Source organism: Pelophylax lessonae (genome assembly GCF_965119305.1).
Source record: "Pelophylax lessonae genome assembly, chromosome: 2".
Taxonomy (NCBI): Eukaryota; Metazoa; Chordata; class Amphibia; order Anura; family Ranidae; genus Pelophylax; species Pelophylax lessonae.
In genome coordinates, this window is record NC_138769.1 from 124,415,121 (window position 1) to 124,433,671 (window position 18,551).

Here is an 18,551-nt window from a genome sequence, read left to right on the forward strand (position 1 = left end):
TTTACCTTCCAACAAGACAATGACCCTAAGCACACAGCTAAAATAACGAAGGAGTGGCTTCACAACAACTCCATGACTGTTCTTGAATGGCCCAGCCAGAGCCCTGACTTAAACCCACTTGAGCATCTCTGGAGAGACCTAAAAATGGCTGTCCACCAACGTTTACCATCCAACCTGACAGAACTGGAGAGGATCTGCAAGGAGGAATGGCAGAGGATCCCCAAATCCAGGTGTGAAAGACGTGTTGCATCTTTCCCAAAAAGACTCCTGGCTGTATTAGATCAAAAGGGGGCTTCTACTAAATACTGAGCAAAGGGTCTGAATACTTAGGACCATGTGATATTTCAGTTTTTCTTTTTTAATAAATCTGCAACAATGTCAACAATTCTGTGTTTTTCTGTCAGTATGGGGTGCTATGTGTACATTCATGAGGAATAAGAATGAACTTAAATGATTTTAGCAAATGGCTGCAATATAACAAAGAGTGAAAAATTTAAGGGGGTCTGAATACTTTCCGTACCCACTGTATATAGCTATATTATATGTAGCAAGTGGATCCTTAAAAAATACTGTTCATCAAAGTCCGTAAAGTTCATAAGGTGGAGTCATGCAAAAACAGGGGTGCATAAGAAATCTAGTGTCCTGATGTCACTAAATGGAATCAGTGCTGTATATACACAGAATCTTCTTTGCTGTTCCCACAGCAGCCACCAAGATCCTTCACCACACCGCTGTGCTCCCCCCTATGAAGTGAACACGTACCCTTAACACTTGGGTGAAGCGCTCTTATTCAACCAGTGATCCTCCACTCTACAATGGTGATCCACCTTAGTTCTCAGCTCCAGCTGGTAAAATGATGATCAGCACCTCCTCCTCTCCTTTTTGTACTAGTCGTCACTCTCTGTCACTCTCAGTCACTGTCACTGCTCAGAATCAGATTCTTCTCCTCGCCTGGCTTGTAGAAGCTGCTGGAGCCTCTGGAGGGAGGAGGTGGGTGGAGCCAGCACTCTAAGCGCACGAGGAAGGAGGCTCCGCTGTGTCTCTGCATTATCACAAGTGGTTCTCTAATAACCTCTTTTATGGGGATTTGCCCTTTAAAAGACAATGTCATTCAAAAAGTACACAATTTAAATACCTATTAAGATACATTTTTAACCTGCAAATAACGTTGTAACATAATGCTTATACTCCTATGATCCTTTAACCCTTGGTGTGTTATAAAGCTGCAAGAAATATGAGCAGTAACATATTTCAGAGCCTTCTAGTCTTCAGACTTTGGCCAATGCCCCTATTCTTGCCTGTTTTAGATGATTAGGGAACATTCACACTAATGACTTTTACCATATTATACACTCTTCACTCTAAAGTGGAACTAAAGTCTATAGGTAAAAAATGAACAGGACCGTGTTTGCTACAATAAGCAATAGATTGGGGTTGATTTCTAGAGCGTGCAAAACCTGGTGCAGCTGTGCATCTTTCAGCATGACAAGGACCCAAAGCGTACATCCAAATCAACAAAGAAATGGCTTCACCAGAAGAAGAATAAGGTTTTGGAATGGCCTAGCCAGAGCCCAGACCTGAACCTGATTTAAAATCTGTGGAGTGATCTGAAGAGGGCTGTACACAGGAGATGTCCTCACAATCTGACAGATTTTGAGTGTTTTTGCAAAGAAGATTGGGTAAATATTGCCAAGTCAAGGTGTGCTATGCTGATAGACCCATACCTAAAAAGACTGAGTGCTGTAATAAAATCAAAAGTAATAAAAGTATTAGTTTAGGGATGTGCACACTTATGCAACCATATTTTTTTCGTTTTTTATATTCCCCCCTCCCCCCCCCCCCCCTAAAATATTTCAGTTTGTTTTTCAGTTGAGTTGATGAGTTTATAGATCACATTAAAGGTGAAAAAAGTTCTGAAATGATTTATCTTTGTCTCGTTTTTTTTTTTTACATCACAGAAACCTGACATTTTGACAGGGTGCATCTTAGGAAGTTGATGTAACCAGGCCTCTTTCTTGTACTCTGTCCATCCCTCCTTCTTAGCTTCACTGGAAACAAGGTTTTCTAAAACTGCATTCCCAGTATCTGAGATTGGCACTGTTAAATTCATGCATGATCCAGCAGAAATCTTGAAAGTGGCTTGAACAGCTGTTCCAAATGCATCGCAAAATGGGAAAATGTGAAAAGGGAGGGCACTAGTCTCTGCCTTCTGGTCATGTCAGAGAATATGGGACTTCTGGGCTCAAGTTAAAGACTGGATTTTAAAACTTAGACATTCAGATGCCTGATGACCCGGCTGCATTCCTTTTCCATCTAATGTCACTAAAATTCTATAAGTGCTCTCTTTTGTTACACCTTCTGAACGCCACAAAGGCATGCATATCTGTCTGCTGGAAACAAACATCTGCCCTCTTCACTAAAATAGCGGTTTACAAAGATTACTGAAGTCAGCCTAATGGACGGATTAATGGCTACAGCCAATCGCACTGAAAAGCACTTTATTAAAACCTGAATTTGTTGGACCACATTTACATGCTCCCCGAATATAGCATGCTTGTTGGCTTCCAAACCTGATACAGCTTGTCAGGGTTTTTTTTTTTTTTGCACTCTCTGACCTGGACAACTGCTGCTCTGTCTTCTTCCCCTCTTTACCTCCCAGGTCCCCCCTTACCCCCCTACACGTCCCCATTTTGCACCTCAAACACACCTCCATCCAGAGCAAGTTTTCTTTATAAGGTTTTTTTTTTGACAAACTATTTAAAAAAGAAAAGTAGAAAATGCAAGTTTGAGGAATGCCTAGTTTCAAATAACCACATCAATGGGCAACCACCTCCAAGCAGGAAGGAGGCTTTGTTTCCTAAGGAGGAATATTGAAATGTGGTTCCAGTGTGTTGAGAATAGCCCAGGAATCTAGGTAGGTTACACTGCAGAAGTGAAGGTCGTGCATTCTATTTTTGCATAACGATTATATAAATCACTTTGATGGAAAACCGGCAGCTTAACTTTAGATCCATGTTAAGTGCAGCCAGTTACCCTCCCCCTCCTGGTAATCAACTTGCAAAGCCAAAACTCTCGCTTGTGGCAAACAAAATGTTTTTCTGTAATTATCTAAAATGAAAACTATACCTTTTGAAAGATACATAAAATAAACTAAAAAAATGCTTTCTATATTTGCTTAGAGTTGTTCTTCAGGTTATTTCCTATTTCCTAACCCCCAGGCTTACATTAAAATGTAGACTTTTAGTGGGCACGTTGAAGCCATAAATAATTCCTAAGGTACGAGGAGCAGCTTTAATCGTCCTGTATAAATTCTTGCTGGCTGTAGCACAGGTGTAGGAGGACAGAGGAGAAAATTACACAAACTGCTCAGTAAGAGTCTGTTTCCCGGCTGCTTGAACAGTCATTGTAGAGTAAAAATGAAAAAAAATCCCCAAAATTGGTGAGAATTCATTTCCTTGTTCATCGGATGGGCTCCCGCCTCCCATTGCTCTTCTTCGGCCATTTCCTATATATCTTCCTCTTGGTAGCTGTAAAAGTTAAAGAAGTGCCATTAGCTGTCCGCACATCAAGGAGCAATTGCAGAGTCAGCGACTGGGCCAGAGAGATGAATGGTCATCAAGAGACTTGCTTGGCCTCCGTTCCTATACCCTCAGCACTTAGTGCTCTCTGCTCACTGCTTATATCATCTCTTTGTAGAAAATGTGGCTTGGGGCCTGTGAGACGACATTTTGCTCCACTCAGGGCCTCTCACTCTATCTCAGTGCACACTGGGGTATTCCTTGTAGATATAGTCTTTTCCTTTTAATGGATCCTTCCATGCTTATGGAGTAATGATATAAATATCTATCTCTTGTGTGGATGATTGACTGATGATAAGCTATCCATGTAATGCGGGTGCAGGGATTCGAAGCACAGACTACAGAGGCCTGCTGAGTTGCTTTGGATTTTTGTGGCCCCTTTCAGGCCTGTTTAGCGAAGTTGTGCAAAGAGAATTGGTGTCCTGCAGTGTGACCCCCCAAAAAAGTGTCTGTTTTGTTCAGATGACATGTACTCTTCAACCAACTTGCGCAAACATTTTTTCCTTTTTTTTAATAGCAAAGAGCTAGTCTGTCTCTACTGAGTCATCTGTAGTGTAATTCTGCTTCTCTGAGGTTGCTATGTGAATGCTGTATTGCTAAACTGCAGTGATGAAGAGTGATCTCAACCAACCTGGCTATGCTGTTATGCAGGCATGTCTGCATCACAAGTAGTTCACGAACATCTGTCCTACACTTGTAAGGCAGTGTTTCTTAACCTTTTTTCAGTCAAGACACCCTTTAAAATTCTGCACAATCTTGAGGCACCCCCTTCTAAAATGTAAAAAATGCAACTAATAATTTTACATATCGCAGCAGCATCCACACACATACGACACCCAACAGTGGAGAGTGTAATTTTATTATTTTAAAACAAATAACCTTTTTAATACTGCTACTGACTAGTATTCTGACATTTCTTCTTACTCATTTTCTTTCCTTCATGCAGCTAACTTGACCCTAGTACTGATGGATGAGGGTGCTCAAACAAGGATGCTGTGCAGGCGTCCAATGTTCTCCTTATCAAATAATGACACTAGCCATTGTTAGGACACTTGCGGTTGGCCTGCACAGTGCCCAAAGTTGTAATGTTGCACAATTAAAACCTGTGCTTTTGTGTAACAAAAAAGTAGGTTTGTTCCACCCGCTGGCTTGTACACCATCTTTGGGCAAATTGTGGTAATTTGTAGTTTTTTTTTGTTTTGTTTTGTTTTGTTTTTAGAGTGTTTGTACATGTACAGACATTTTTGAGCATTTTTGCAGTGGTTTTTGCTCAAGTATTTTTTTTCTTGTGCGTTTTTGTTTTCTTGAATTAAAGCATGGCACTTGTTTTTCAGGCATTCCCATTGAATCCTATTGGGGCCAAAAACTCTTGAAACCTGTAACCAAAAACATGCTTATGTACGTTTTCAGGCTACAAGTTTCAAGCAACACTATTATCAGGTGTAAACAGGCGCAATTTGAAAACCATGATATTTTAGATATTGAATTTTGGAGCATCGGTGTGAAAGGGTCTGACAGATCATTTGTCAGGGAAGATCAATTACATGTATGTGTTTATGTTTTTAGCTATTTGCCTGGATTTCTGCATTAGAAAGTACTGTCCTAGTATAGAAAATTGAAGAAATGTTCATGTTTTTATTGACATAATTTTGCATGTTGGGCACATTTTATTTTATGTAGGATGTAAATTTGAATTGTTTACTTGTGGGGTGCTTGTATGTCTATCATTGAAAATGTGGGCAGCACCAACATAATATTGGGTCAGACATAGAAGTGGGTTCTGGCTGCGTATTGCTGATGGTTAAAACCAATCAGAAGTTATTTGCCATGAATTCATGAATTAAAGAATTTCCTATTTTTTTCTAGTCTAAACTGCGTTTGGAGATGGAGATGGAACGGCTCCGGCAGTCACACTCCAAGGAATTGGAAAACAAAGATGATGAAGTGGAGGAGATTCGACAGTCTTGTCAGAAAAAGGTAAAATAGCTAGTTATTATATTTGTAGTGATGTACTTCATCATTACAGGTTAATGTTAATTGCATCTCTCACAGATGATGTCACTGACAGTATATTGTGGGTCATGGTTAAAAAAATGGGCCTGGTGTTTCAGGTAATATAAGCTGAAGCAGAACTCAAATCAAGCAACTAATTGAGTTTTAGGTGGAAGGTGACATAATACCTTATTACTCTACATGCTCATAATATAGACCGACTGTGTTACTGATTCAGTCTTGTTCATGTTTTATTTCTAATGTTTTTATTTTAAATCTCTAGCATCTAAAACTGCATAATTAAATGTTGGCAAAAGACTTATTAATATGGCTATAAAATGCACTAATTGTTCACACAAGATGCAATTTGTCTACAGCTTCTATTTCAAGCAATGTGGATGGGCTTTTCTTAACCACATCTGCTGTTCATAATTCTTTGCTTCCATAGTGGTCCATTAATTAGGATCAAAGTATGATATACACTGTCGTGTCATTAGACTTTTCCCCCTGACGTTCCCTCTATTTCTTTCTTTTAATAGCTGAAACAGATGGAAGTTCAATTAGAGGAGGAATATGAGGACAAACAGAAGGTGCTAAGAGAGAAGAGAGATCTGGAGAGCAGATTAAATTCCGTTAGTGAACAGGTATGGTGAAGAAGATGCAGTAGAGCTGACAGTGCAAATTCTACCATTAAGTCACCCTAGGCAAGAGCCTGGCTTTTTGAATCCTAATTCATACTGTTTCATGACCCACAGGTCAGCCATCGTGACTTTGAGACTGAGAAGCGTCTGAGAAAAGATCTGAAGAGAACCAAAGCTCTGCTTGCTGATGCGCAGATTATGCTGGACCACTTGAAGAACAATGCCCCCAGCAAGCGTGAGATTGCCCAGTTAAGAAGCCAGGTACGGGCTTCCTCAAAATATTGATGTGTCCACAAGTCTGTCTTATATCTGTTTTTGCATGAAGTCTTTCCATTTGTAAATGTAAGATTCAAACTTTAACCACTTAAGCCCCGGAAGATTTTACCCCCTTCCTGACCAGGGCCTGTTTTGCGATTCGGCACTGCGTGACTTTAACGGACAATTGCGCGGTCGTGCAATGCTGTACCCGAACGAATTTGACGTCCTTTTTTTCCCACAAACAGAGCTTTCTTTTGGTGGTATTTGATCACCTGTGCGATTTTTTGATCATGCGCTATAAACAAAAAAAGAGCGTCAATTTTGCGAAAATAACAATATTTTTCAAATTTTTTTAATATGAAATTCCCGGGAAAAAAATGTAAAAATCAAAATTTTTTAACATTTTAGGTCAATTTGATTTATGCTACATATGTTTGGTAAAAAAAATCGCAAAAAGCGTATTTTGATTGGTTTGCGCAAAAGTTATTGCGTTTACTAACTAAGGGAAAGATTTTTGTCATTTTTTGTTGTTTTTTTTTTTAACGAGTAATGGCGCCGATCTGCGATTTTTTTTTTTTTTTGAGGTACTGCGACATTGATCGGACCCTTGCGGACAGATCGGACCCTTGACTGACATTTTTGACACTTTTGGGGTTACCAGTGACATTACTGCAGTAATCAGTGCTATACATATGCACTGTTACTGTAAAAATGACACTAGCAGGAAAGGAGTTAACTTTATTTGAGAAGGAGGGGTTAAGTGTGTCCCTAGGGGTGTGCTTCTGACTGTGATTGGATGTGGCTTGAGGTGTAAGAACAGAGATCAACGGTCCTACATAGCAGAACCGTATGATCTCCATTCTTACACAGGGAAGAAAGACAGACGGCTTTGTTTACATTAGCCGCCTGCCTTTCTCCCGCTGTAACGGACAATTGCGAGTGCCCGGTGGGCATCGGGTCCGCCGGGCACATGCGCGAGGGGGGGGGGGTTCGGAAGCGAGCCTCCGGCGGCGCGTGCTCGCTCCCTATAGCCTCCCAGGCTAGCGACGTACTCCTACGTCGCTTTGCCTGTGAGGGGCTGACCGCCGCAGTAAATAGTCGTGCGGCGGTCGGCAAGTGGTTAACGTGATGTCTAGAGTTTTTTTTTTTTTTTTTAAAGTTCTGTTCACTTTTGCCCTAAAAATTGTTCTTTCACTAATGATTCTTGACAAATCTGTTTGGATGTATTTTTATTGAATACTGAGGTTTATAGGTGTCCAGGAAGATCCTAAGATTCACATGGCTCCATTAATTTTTTTTTTAACTAAGGAATACATCTCTATTTTGGGATTCAAACGGCAGTGTGATTCTAAAAACAGATATGCAAATTCTTCGTCTTTCATTAACAAAGCAGAAGCATCACTGTCTGTAGGGAAATGTAAGAACAGAAACAAGGCTCATATATTCTGGTAGTGTGCATTTACCACATGGTGTCATAGTTTAGATTGTTTGTGCTGTCTTGAAGTGCATTAATGTAAACCAAGGACAAGACTTGATGCTGCTTGTTCTATTCTTTGTGTGAGTGAAAGCCTCTGATTTATGTCTACAATGAGCCCTACACGTGACTGCAATTGTACAGTGACAGAGGGCATTTATGTCCCCAACCTTAACCTTCTACATCACCCTAAGAATATCCTGTCACCAACCTAAAGAAATTGTAGGTAAAAACACTTCAATTTTATTTTAAATGCTTATTTAGTGATTTTCAGCTTTTAAAATGATTTTTTATTCAGTTGCAATGTGCGTTTTAAAGTGATTGTGGAAATAAAGCAAACATGTTATACTGGTTTTGCACAGAACAGCTCCGAACCTCCTTTTCTTGAGTCTCCCACCATTGCTTCTGGCTCCTCCTCTTCTGCAAGTGCCCCCATAGACCGCATAGCTCAGCCCCGCCCCGCCCCCTGCTTCGTCATCACAGGATTTGACTGACTGCAGCGGGAGCCAATGGCTCCCACTGCCTCCGGAAAGCCTGTGAGAACAGGAAAAAACAGAGCTGTTATAGATGGGAACCGCACCGGATCGAATGAGGACTCGCGTTAAAGTATACTGGGGGGGGGGGGGGAGGGCGATACTGCTAAATGTTTTTTACCTTAATGTAGAGCATGCATTAAGGTAAAAATATTTAGCCTTTAGAACCACTTTAACCACTTCTGGACCAGAAGGATTTACCCCCTAATGACCAGGCCATTTTTTGCGATATGGCATGGCATTACTTTAACTGACATTTGCGCGGTCGTGCGACGCTGTACCCAAATAAAATTGTCCTTTTTTTTCCCCCACAAATAGAGCTTTCTTTTTTTGGCTTCTTTTTTTTTTTTTCACCTCTGCAATTTTTATTTTTTGTTCTATGAACAAAAAAAGAGTGACAATTCTCAAAAAAAAAAAAAAAAAAACAATATATTTTACTTTCTGCTATAGAACGTTCCCAATAAAAAAATGTAAACTATTGTATTCTGCTACATATTATTGGTAAAGAAAAATCCCAAAAAGTGTATATTGGTTTGCGCAAAAGATATCGCGTCTACAAACTAGGGGAAAGATTTTTCATTTATTTTTATTCATTTTTATTTTTTTTACTAGTAATAGCGGTGATCAGCGATTTGTAGCAGGACTTCAACATTGCGGCGGACAGATCGGACACCTAACTGACATTTTTGACACTTTTGGGGGGACCAGTGACATCCCTACAGTAATCATAAAAATATTCACTGTTACTGTAATAATGACACTGGCAGGGAAGGGGTTAACACCAGGGGTGATCGAAGGGTTAAATGTGTCCCAATGGGGTGCTTTCTAACTGTGGGGGGGGTGGTTGGGCCTGCTGTAGTAACACAGAGACCTGTGTTCCTAAATAGAGTAACACAGGATCCCTGTGTTCATAACTGGCAGAACAGCAGTCTGCTGTGTTTACAATGGCAGACTGCCGTTCTGTCTCCATGGGGGAGCGATTGCGGGTGCCCGACATCAATCACGGCCGCCGGACCTGCTGACTGGCTCCCCCTGTGGCCAATAGGTGCACCCCCGCCAGCGGTCCCGTGAAGCGACGTACAGGTACCTCGTTTCTCAGGACAGAGCCGATCTGCCACAGTAAAACTAGGGTGGCTGGTTGGCAAGTGGTTGAACTAGTCAATTCTGTAGCACAGCCCCCCTCTCTCCTTGCACCTTATAGCCCTGTCCTTTTCTGGAAGTGTCTAATTCCTATCTGTGCAGGCCCAACACCTCTGCTCTTCTCTTCCCAGTAAACCTTTTATGTAGCAGCCAGGCCAGGGGCAGGTAAAAAGGGAATATTATAGATTTTTACTTGAGTGACAGCTGAGTCTGTTGCAGCTCCTGACATTACACCCAAGATGGTGGCTCCCGAACAACTGTCTCTGGGATTTTGGATGCTTATAAAAGGAAAAATTGTACATGTCTAGAAATGTTATATGTACATTTAATCTTATGGGAAGATTTTTGTTAAATAGCAGTCAGGGGAGGGGTTGAGGAGAGTTTATTATGTAATAGATTTGATACAGGTAAGTGAGAATTTATCAGCTAAACATGCAAACATATGAACAGAGACCATAGACTAAAGAATTTCAGTGTTTGACTCATGACTTTGGATAATATCTTACTGCATGGCAAAGCATACAGCAGGTTCAAAACCATGCAAGTGCTTAGTCTGGGAGCATATAAGCCTTAGGTTTTACAATTTTCTTACCTTCCACCATAGGTCAGTGTTGATGGGGAATTCCCTCCCGCAGAGCTATTGTGTTCTGCAGAGAGGGAAGGCTCTTCGCTCTAAATCATCCCAAGGGTGTTCTATTGGGTTGAGGTCAGGAATCTGTGCAGGCCAGTCAAGTTCCTCCACCCCAAACTCCCTCATCTATGTCTTTATGGACCTTGCTTTGTGCACTGGTGGTCATGTTGGAACAGCAGGAGCCACCCCAAACTGTTCCCACAAAGTTGGGAGCGTGAAATTGTCCAAAATGTCTTGGTAAGCTAATGTCTTAAGAGTTCCCTTCACTGGAACTAAGGTGTCAAGCCCAACCCCTGAAAAACAACCCCGCACCATAATTCCCCCTCCACCAAATGATTTGGACCAGTGCATAAAGCAAAGTTCATAAAGACATGGCTGAGCAAGTTTGGGGCGGAGGAACTGGACTGGACTGCACAGAGTCCAGACCTCAACCCAATAGAACACCTTTGGGATGAATTAGAGTGCAGACTGTGAGCCAGGCCTTCTCATCCACATCAGTGTCTGACCTCACAAATGTCCTTCTGGAAGAATGGTCAAACATTCCCATAGACACACTCCTAAATTTTGTGGACAGCCTTCCCAGAAGAGTTAAAGCTGTTATTGCTGCAAAAGGGTGGGCCAACTAACACTGGGATGCAATTAACGTTCATGTGCGTGTAATGGCAAGCGTCCCAATACTTTTGGTAATATAGTGTAGCTAGCACTGTAATGGTAACCGCTTGTGGACAGAAATGTAAAAGCCTTGCAGTGTACATTTTAAAATGTTTCATTCAGTTGTTCTCTGAAGAGATAGAAGGAAGGAGCAATGTGGAGTTCCCAGGAGGCCATTTCATATTGCAGAGTAGAATGTGCCCCCAGTTCCATGATGTGTGGCTGTCCCAGAATATCTGCTCCTTCCTTCTTCCATCACACCATAAATTGTCTATTTGCTGAAATGTTATTTACTTCTGGGGAAATATTTTACCAGGCAAGGCTTGCTCTGCAATAAATCTGGCTTCAAGTATGTTCTTTCATACAAAGCAGATAGATGGTATAGTATCTCAACAGCAGCACACATTTATTTTACAGAAATATCATCCGGAGACTAATGAAGTAACTTATTAAAAAATCTTCCTGATATTATACCACTACTGAGCTATCAACAACTGATAGACCTGCATGGAAGTGTATTATTTGTGTGTATCTAGGCTGCCTAGGCTATTTGTGCTTTTCATGTATTACCACTGGGAGCCATTGCTAAAAATATGAAGAGAAACACTTGTGTTCATTTCACTAACTTGCTCTGGAAAATTATACAGTTGCAAGAAAAAGTATGTGAACCCTTTGGAATGATATGGATTTCTGCACAAATCGGTCATAAAATGTGATCTGATCATCATCTAAGTCAACAATAGACAATCACAGTCTGCTTAAACTAATAACACACAAAGAATGAAATGTTGCCATGTTTTTATTGAACACACCATGTAAGCATTCACAGTGCAGGTGGAAAAAGTATGTGAACCCTTGGATTTAATAACTGGTTGAACCTCCTTTGGCAGCAATAACTTCAACCAAATGTTTCCTGTAGTTGTAGATCAGACGTGCACAACGGTCAGGAGTAATTCTTGACCATTCCTCTTTACAGAACTGTTTCAGTTCAGCAATATTCTTGGGATTTCTGGTGTGAATCGCTTTCTTGAGGTCATGCCACAGCATCTCAATCGGGTTGAGGTCAGGACTCTGACTGGGCCACTTCAGAAGGCGTATTTTCTTCTGTTTAAGCCATTCTGTTGTTGATTTACTTCTATGCTTTGGGTCATTGTTCTGTTGCAACACCCATCTTCTGTTGAGCTTCAGCTATTTACTTGGCGTGACATCATCTTTCACAATATACAAAAAAAAATGGGCTAACTTTACTGTTAGTTTTTTTTAAATGCAGTGAAATGTGATTTTTCGTAATTTTTCCCCAAAAAAATGACGCTTTAAAGACCACTGCACAAATACCGTGTGACAAAAAATATTACAATGACCGCCATTTTATTCTCCAGAGTCTTTTGCTAAAAAAATATATATATATAATGTTTGGGGGTTCTAAGTAGTTTTCTAGGAAAAAATACTGATTTTAACTTGTAAACAAAAAAAAGTGTCCGAAATAGGCCTGGGGTTTAAGTGGTTAAGGATTATTGCATTTTGGATGCAGATCTTTGATTGTTAAGTAGACCAGTTGGTCTTGCATGTACAAAATGGACAGATTTTGTACATGCAAGACCAACTGGTCAGATTTTGAGTGCAGATGTAGAAGCTGTGATAGTTTAGCAACTATCAGGTGACCGATTACGTGACCATTAATAGCTGTGCTGCCTTCTTCCAGCATTGAAGACTGTCTGCCTTCTGGGTTGAACCTCATTTGTACAGCAGCATAAATAATTTCCCCTTCGCAAGTCCTACCTTTATATAAAAAGGAGAATTTATTTTGATCAATAAATGGTCTAATAATCATTGGATTTTTTTAAAGATGTCACAATTGCTGACCTTCTCCTGAAAATACTAGTTGTCTGTTTCTAGCCTCAGTCCTTCTGAGTCCCTGACCTGGAATCAAGATGGAGTCAGTGAAGACGAATCAGTGTTGAAACTTCTCATCTGTATCATTGTTTGAGGACAGAGATTTAGAAAATTTTAAAACCAGTGGATTAGCAACTCAGTCTAGTATCTAAAACGTCTCTAATGTTTTTTGAGGGACACAGCCCAAGGCTCATGAGTTTAAAGCGGGGTTCCACCCTGGAATGTTTTTTTTTTTTTTTTTTAAATACCCCCGGGACAGTCAGGGCTAGTGCATTCCACAATGGCTAGCCTCTGATCTGTCCCGGGTTGCACTTACCTGTTAGGACAAATACTTACCTTGAAAAAGTCTTGTCCAGCGCTGCCATCTCAGATGTGGGCAGCTTGAAGCCAGTGCGATCCTCTTCGGCGTCCTCTTCCTCCTTCTTCGGTCCCACGATGCCCTTGCGCCGGCCCCGCCGTCACTTCCGGGCGCGCGCGTCATCCCTCCACAGCTTTTGGGCATGCCCAGAAGCTGTTTAGAAGGGGATGACGCGCGCGCCCCGGAACTGACGTCGGGGCCGGTGCAGGCGCAATGATTCCTAGGAGCGATGACGTTCAGCTCCCAGGAATCATTGCAGAGCCAGGAAGTGACGACGGGCCGCGGCCGAGGAAGGAGGAAGAAGGAGGTAAGGTAAGTATATTTTCTTTGCTACGAGGTAAGTAAAAAAAAAAAAAATGCGATTAGCCATTTGTTTTTCAGGTGACCCGGAGCGAGAAGATGGAGGTAAGTATAAAATTAGGGTGGAACTCCACTTTAAAACACCACTTACAGGAGGAGGACACTAAGTGAAAGAAAGAAAGGAAACCCAGGGGAATTGCACTACCCAATTACTAAACCCCATAGGTTTCAGAATGATGTTTCTCACCCAACTCTGTTGACACAAGATTTTACCTTCAGGATCTTCAGTCAAGTGCTAAGTGAAAGCCTGGCTGAATATTCATGTCTCCCCAGTTCAGCAATTGAGCACTTGTGTATCCTTGTTTTCATAAATGAGAATTCAGTGTATCCTTGTTTTTATAAATGAGAATTCAGTGCAACAGCAGAAGGATTTGTTTCTTGGGAGATACAGGCTTTGATGTGCCCTATATGCCTTATAGACAGGTCACAAAAAAGGGCCGTTTTATCCAAGAAGCAAATCATTCCACTGTCCCTTCTGGTAGATTCGGATGAGGCTGTGCAGACACCCCAGCACCATTTGTTGGCCGAGGAATCTTGCCACTTTCTGAACCAGGATGAGGAATTGGCAAACACACTCCCTTATTTTCAGAAGGAAAAGTCAGCATTGGTAGTCTCCAAATTTCCAGCACTGCAGGCTTTGTGGAAGTTGGGCAAACATATTACACTCTGACTGTACGTTAGCGGTTTCTCCTCCTTAAAATTTACCAACAAGTATTTAGTGTGAGATCCTACTAAATTATCTATTCATTTAATATCCAGTTAGGAAGCCTTTACATTACATTGGTAATTGAAAGATTGGTTTTACACATTACAGTCTGATTGTAGAATTTCTGTACGAACTACTTTAGATTTACTAGTAAGGGCATGATGATCTAAAACTCCTTTGAGTTTGTGTCTAGTCTGGCAAGCCATGGCATTAATCTAGAGGGAGGACATTGTATAGTCAAGTTGTGTTGTTTGACCAGTTTTACACTGCCTAGATCAGCGTTTCCCAAACGTTTTTCAGTTGCAGTACACTTTACAGTTCTGCACAATTTCGAGACAATCCATTCTAAAATTTATAAAAATGAATAGTTTTACATAACACAGCAGCATCCACACCAGAAGATTCCCAACATTAGAGGCAATTTGTTCTTACAAAGCAAATACACATTTGCACACTGATACAGACTACTATTCTATGTTTCTCTTCTTCCTCAGTTTTACTCCCTCATTCAGCGAACATGGCCCCAGTGCTGGTGGAGAAGGGCAGAGGATGGGAAAACAAGGATGCTGTGCAGGAGCCCAACGTCCATCTTCTAAACCAATGACATTATTAGTTGTTAGGACACCTGCGGCTAGCCCTTACTGTACCCAAGGTTCATAATGCTGCACAATAAAAAGCTGTGGCTTTGTGTAACGAAAAGGCAGGCTTGATAAATTCTCTGGCTTTTTGACAAATTGTTTGACTCTTTGTGGTAATTTTTAAGCATTTTGCCAAGGCACCCCTGAAGAATGCAAATGGCACCCTGGTTGAAAAAGGCTGGCCTAGATAAACACAAGTAACATTCCACATTTGAACCTTGCTGTTGCCAGGTTTCTTCTCCTTGATGCTGCCCATAATTATTACAAATGTATTTTGGAGATTGTTAGTTTAAAAACCATAATTCTACACAATACAGGGAAAAAAAGAATTTGGTCAAATTTGTGTGAAGACAGTTTCCTCCGTGCATGTGCCGCCAGATGAGGAAATCTGGATGCTGGCACTATATGCGACTCAGATGAGAATGGGGAGGTTGTCCCAGCCTACCTTTCATGAGAAGATATTTTCATGTTTATGTCCAGCCTAATGCACCTTAATTTGGAAAAAAAATCCCCTTTCTCTATCGTTCATTGACAGATGCAGCTTCATATCTTCTTAGCCATTGGGTTATGCTCCTCCCTTAAGGAATAGGACACTAGGCAGGAAAAAGCTTTCACCATGCCTATGGAGCTGTCCCTGCAGGCATAACCCCACACACGCTACAGCCCACAGTTTGTTTCTGCCTAGTTTAAGAGTAGGACCTACTGTAGTTCCCTGCTGGGACTTCGGTCTTAGCTGTTATTTTGTTGGGAACCTTTTTTTGTACTTTATTCTTTAAGTAGAGTTCCTGGAGAACTACAAGCAACAGCCGGCTGGGTTTTCAGACTGCATATTCTAGATCCTTAAGGTCTCCCAGCCTGGCTAGCGAGGAGCAGGTTAAAGTCCTGCACTAGGCCTTGCCACGACAGAGCACCGATGGACGGGGACGAGCCCGCGAGTGGACCGTCTCGCTGGGAAGCAAATGACCTGGATTGCCTTGAGTCGCAGCGTACCCCTTGGCTGGCAGCACCCCCATCCCAGGTGGGAGGTTGTCTGTTCGGAGTGACACCCACCTGATTCCGTGGTATGGTGAGTAAGTGTCCCCCCAATTCTCTGGCAGTCTTGGGGTGGACCCCGTCCATGGAATAGGTGGACCCTCGGGTATCCCTCGGATCCCCTGGCCTCTCGGGTATACCAGGCCTCTCCCCTCAGCTGTCCCGTCCCCCCCCCCCCCATAACCGGTTCCTACCTTTGGAGGGGCAGATAATTTGCGGCCGCTGCGGGGGGGTGGTGCGTTTTTTCTGGTGGGGTCCGGAATGCATGGGGCGGCCATTTTATTGTGGTCCATGGTGCTGGACAGCATAGGCAAGGACATATGACACTCTAGGCGTGATTAGTTTGGTAAAGTTTTTTGGGGTCTCTTGTGGGTTTCCTCACGCACACTGCTAACAGACTGTGTTAGGCTGGGACTTGCAGTGCCACTGTAGCAGCAGTGCCCTTGCATTTTTGCAACTTTTTTAAAGTAACACTACATCTTTTTAAATTTAGTGAACATGGAGTCCCAGGACGAAATTTCACCTACAAACCCCCTCAGTGCGACTGCGGAACCTTCTGGGTTGCAGCCCCTGTCAGCTCTTACAGCAGTTTTTGGAAAGCCTAATGTCAAAAGTGGATTTAGTGTTAAACAGGAACACTAGCCGTACGTGCCTTTTGCCTTCATCCCTCTCTGTTGTATCTTCAGATTCAGCATTCTGATGACGAAGAGGACCTGTCCTCGACAGCCGCTGCACGGGAAAGCGCATTGGTGGAAAAACTTTTAGTTTCAGTGCGAAAAACTTTTAAAAATGGCGTATGAGTCTACAGTGTCAGGAGCGCAGGTGTCTTTGGCACCCACAAATCCCAGAAATCGGGTAAAGTGTTAACCTGTCCGGAACATTTTGACAATATTGTCAATGAACAGTGGGGGCGCATCAAACACATTTTAGTGGTGCCCAAGTGTTTTAAACGCCGTTATCCCTTCGCGGATAAGGTTTCCACTCGGTGGACCATGCCACCAAAGGTGGATCATCCAGTTTAAGTCTACTGTGGTTCCCGGTGGAAGAATCCCCGACCTTTACAGATCCCGTTGATAGACTGATTGAGTCTCTGTCCTTCCATTTACATGTGATAGCGGCTCCATATTAAAACCAATTTTTCTGACTACCCTGGTGTCGCAGACCGTCACTAAATGGGTGAAGTTGCTGAAAGGTGTGGGGCCTGGTCCTGGGGCTGATTGAACTCCTTGGATCAAACGGCTCAAGCCCTTCTGTGTATATGCGATGCGTCGCAGGATGCAGCACCACTGGTAGCCAGGGTGTCCGTGGTGGGGATTGCTATTAGACGCATGGTGTGGCTAAAAAGCTGGTCTGCAGACCAGACTTCCAAAAAGGCTCTTCTGAGCTTCCCTTTACGGGGGAGAGGTTGTTTGGATCCTCTCTGGGTGAGTTGATCAAAGGCCTTACGGGCGAGAAGAGTACTCTTCTCCCTCAATCCTCTAAGGACAAGGCACCACGTGCTAGAAGGGGGCTTCTTTTAGTGCTCACAGGCGGCTTTTTCGTACCTTCGGGTCGCAAGAAAAAGGAAAGCCATTCAGGTCTCCTAGGAGTTCCAAGAAGTCGTGGTCAGGCAAACCGAAGACAGGCCAATCTGGATCTGCAGATGAATATTCGTCTGCATGAAGGGGCGCCCTCACCCGATTCTGGGGTGGGGGGACATCTTCACTTCTTTCCGGAGCCATGGACTTCCTTGTTTCAGGACAAATGGGTTCACAAACTGATCCGATCGGGGTACATGATCGAATTCCGGTCTCGACCGTTGAACAGGTTCTTCCGGTTTAATCTGCATCTATTTCTAGACTGTTTAAGGGATCTCCGACAGGTGGTACAGGATCTGCTGTCACAGAGGTTCCCCTCAGGAACATTTTCAAGAGTTTTATTCAAACCTGTTTTCTGTGCCCAGGAAGGAACTTAAAGTGCGTCCCATCCTGGACCTCAAGGCTTTGAACCGCTTTGTACAGGTACAGAGGTTTTCGAATAGAGTCCATTCGCACGGTAGTGGCGTCCCTACACCAGGGAGACTTTTTGGCCTCCATGGAAATTAAGGACGCATATCTACACATCCCTATCTACGCTGAACACCAGCGTTTTCTCCGCTTCGCTATAGGAGAGGAGCATCATCAATTCTGGCGTTACCCTTTGGTCTCACCTCTCCGACCCCAGGGTCTTCACCAAGGTTCTGGCTCCAGTGTTGGCATTACTGCGCCAATGGGGGATTTCGGTACTGAGGTACCTGGACGATCTCCTATTGAGGGCGGACTCTCACTCAGCCCTGTTGGGCGATTTGACTATCACTGTCTAAACTCTGCAAGAGTTCGGTTGGAACATAAATTTCAAAACATTTGCCCTGATACCTTCAGTGAGACTGGATTATCTGGGCCTGACTCTGTACTCCGCTTTGGCGAGGGTCTTTCTTCCCCAGGACAAGTTGCAAAAAATGCAGGGAGTGATCCAGGTGTTAGCAAACAATCTGTTCTCTCTGCGTTCTTGCATGCGGGCCTTGGGTCTGATGGTATCAACCTTTGAGTCGGTTCCGTTTGCTCAGTTCCACACGAGACCCTTACAAAAGGAGATTCTCGTGAAATGGAACAAGAATCCAAAATCCTTGGATACTTTGATTCAGTTGA

The 18,551-nt window shown here is 42.7% G+C and overlaps 1 protein-coding gene across 7 annotated transcripts in view; it reads left to right on the plus strand.

Annotated features, from left to right (window-relative positions):
- The window catches only part of MYO18A (myosin XVIIIA), a 572,782-nt gene that overhangs the window by 474,851 nt on the left and 79,380 nt on the right, over positions 1 to 18,551 (plus strand). For all 7 annotated transcript variants that reach the window (XM_082245147.1, XM_082245143.1, XM_082245145.1 and 4 more), the window contains 3 exons: positions 5,445 to 5,555; positions 6,110 to 6,214; positions 6,326 to 6,472. In XM_082245147.1, coding sequence (XP_082101273.1) covers positions 5,445 to 5,555; positions 6,110 to 6,214; positions 6,326 to 6,472 — 363 coding nt within the window. The remainder of the gene's footprint in view (positions 1 to 5,444; positions 5,556 to 6,109; positions 6,215 to 6,325; positions 6,473 to 18,551) is intronic.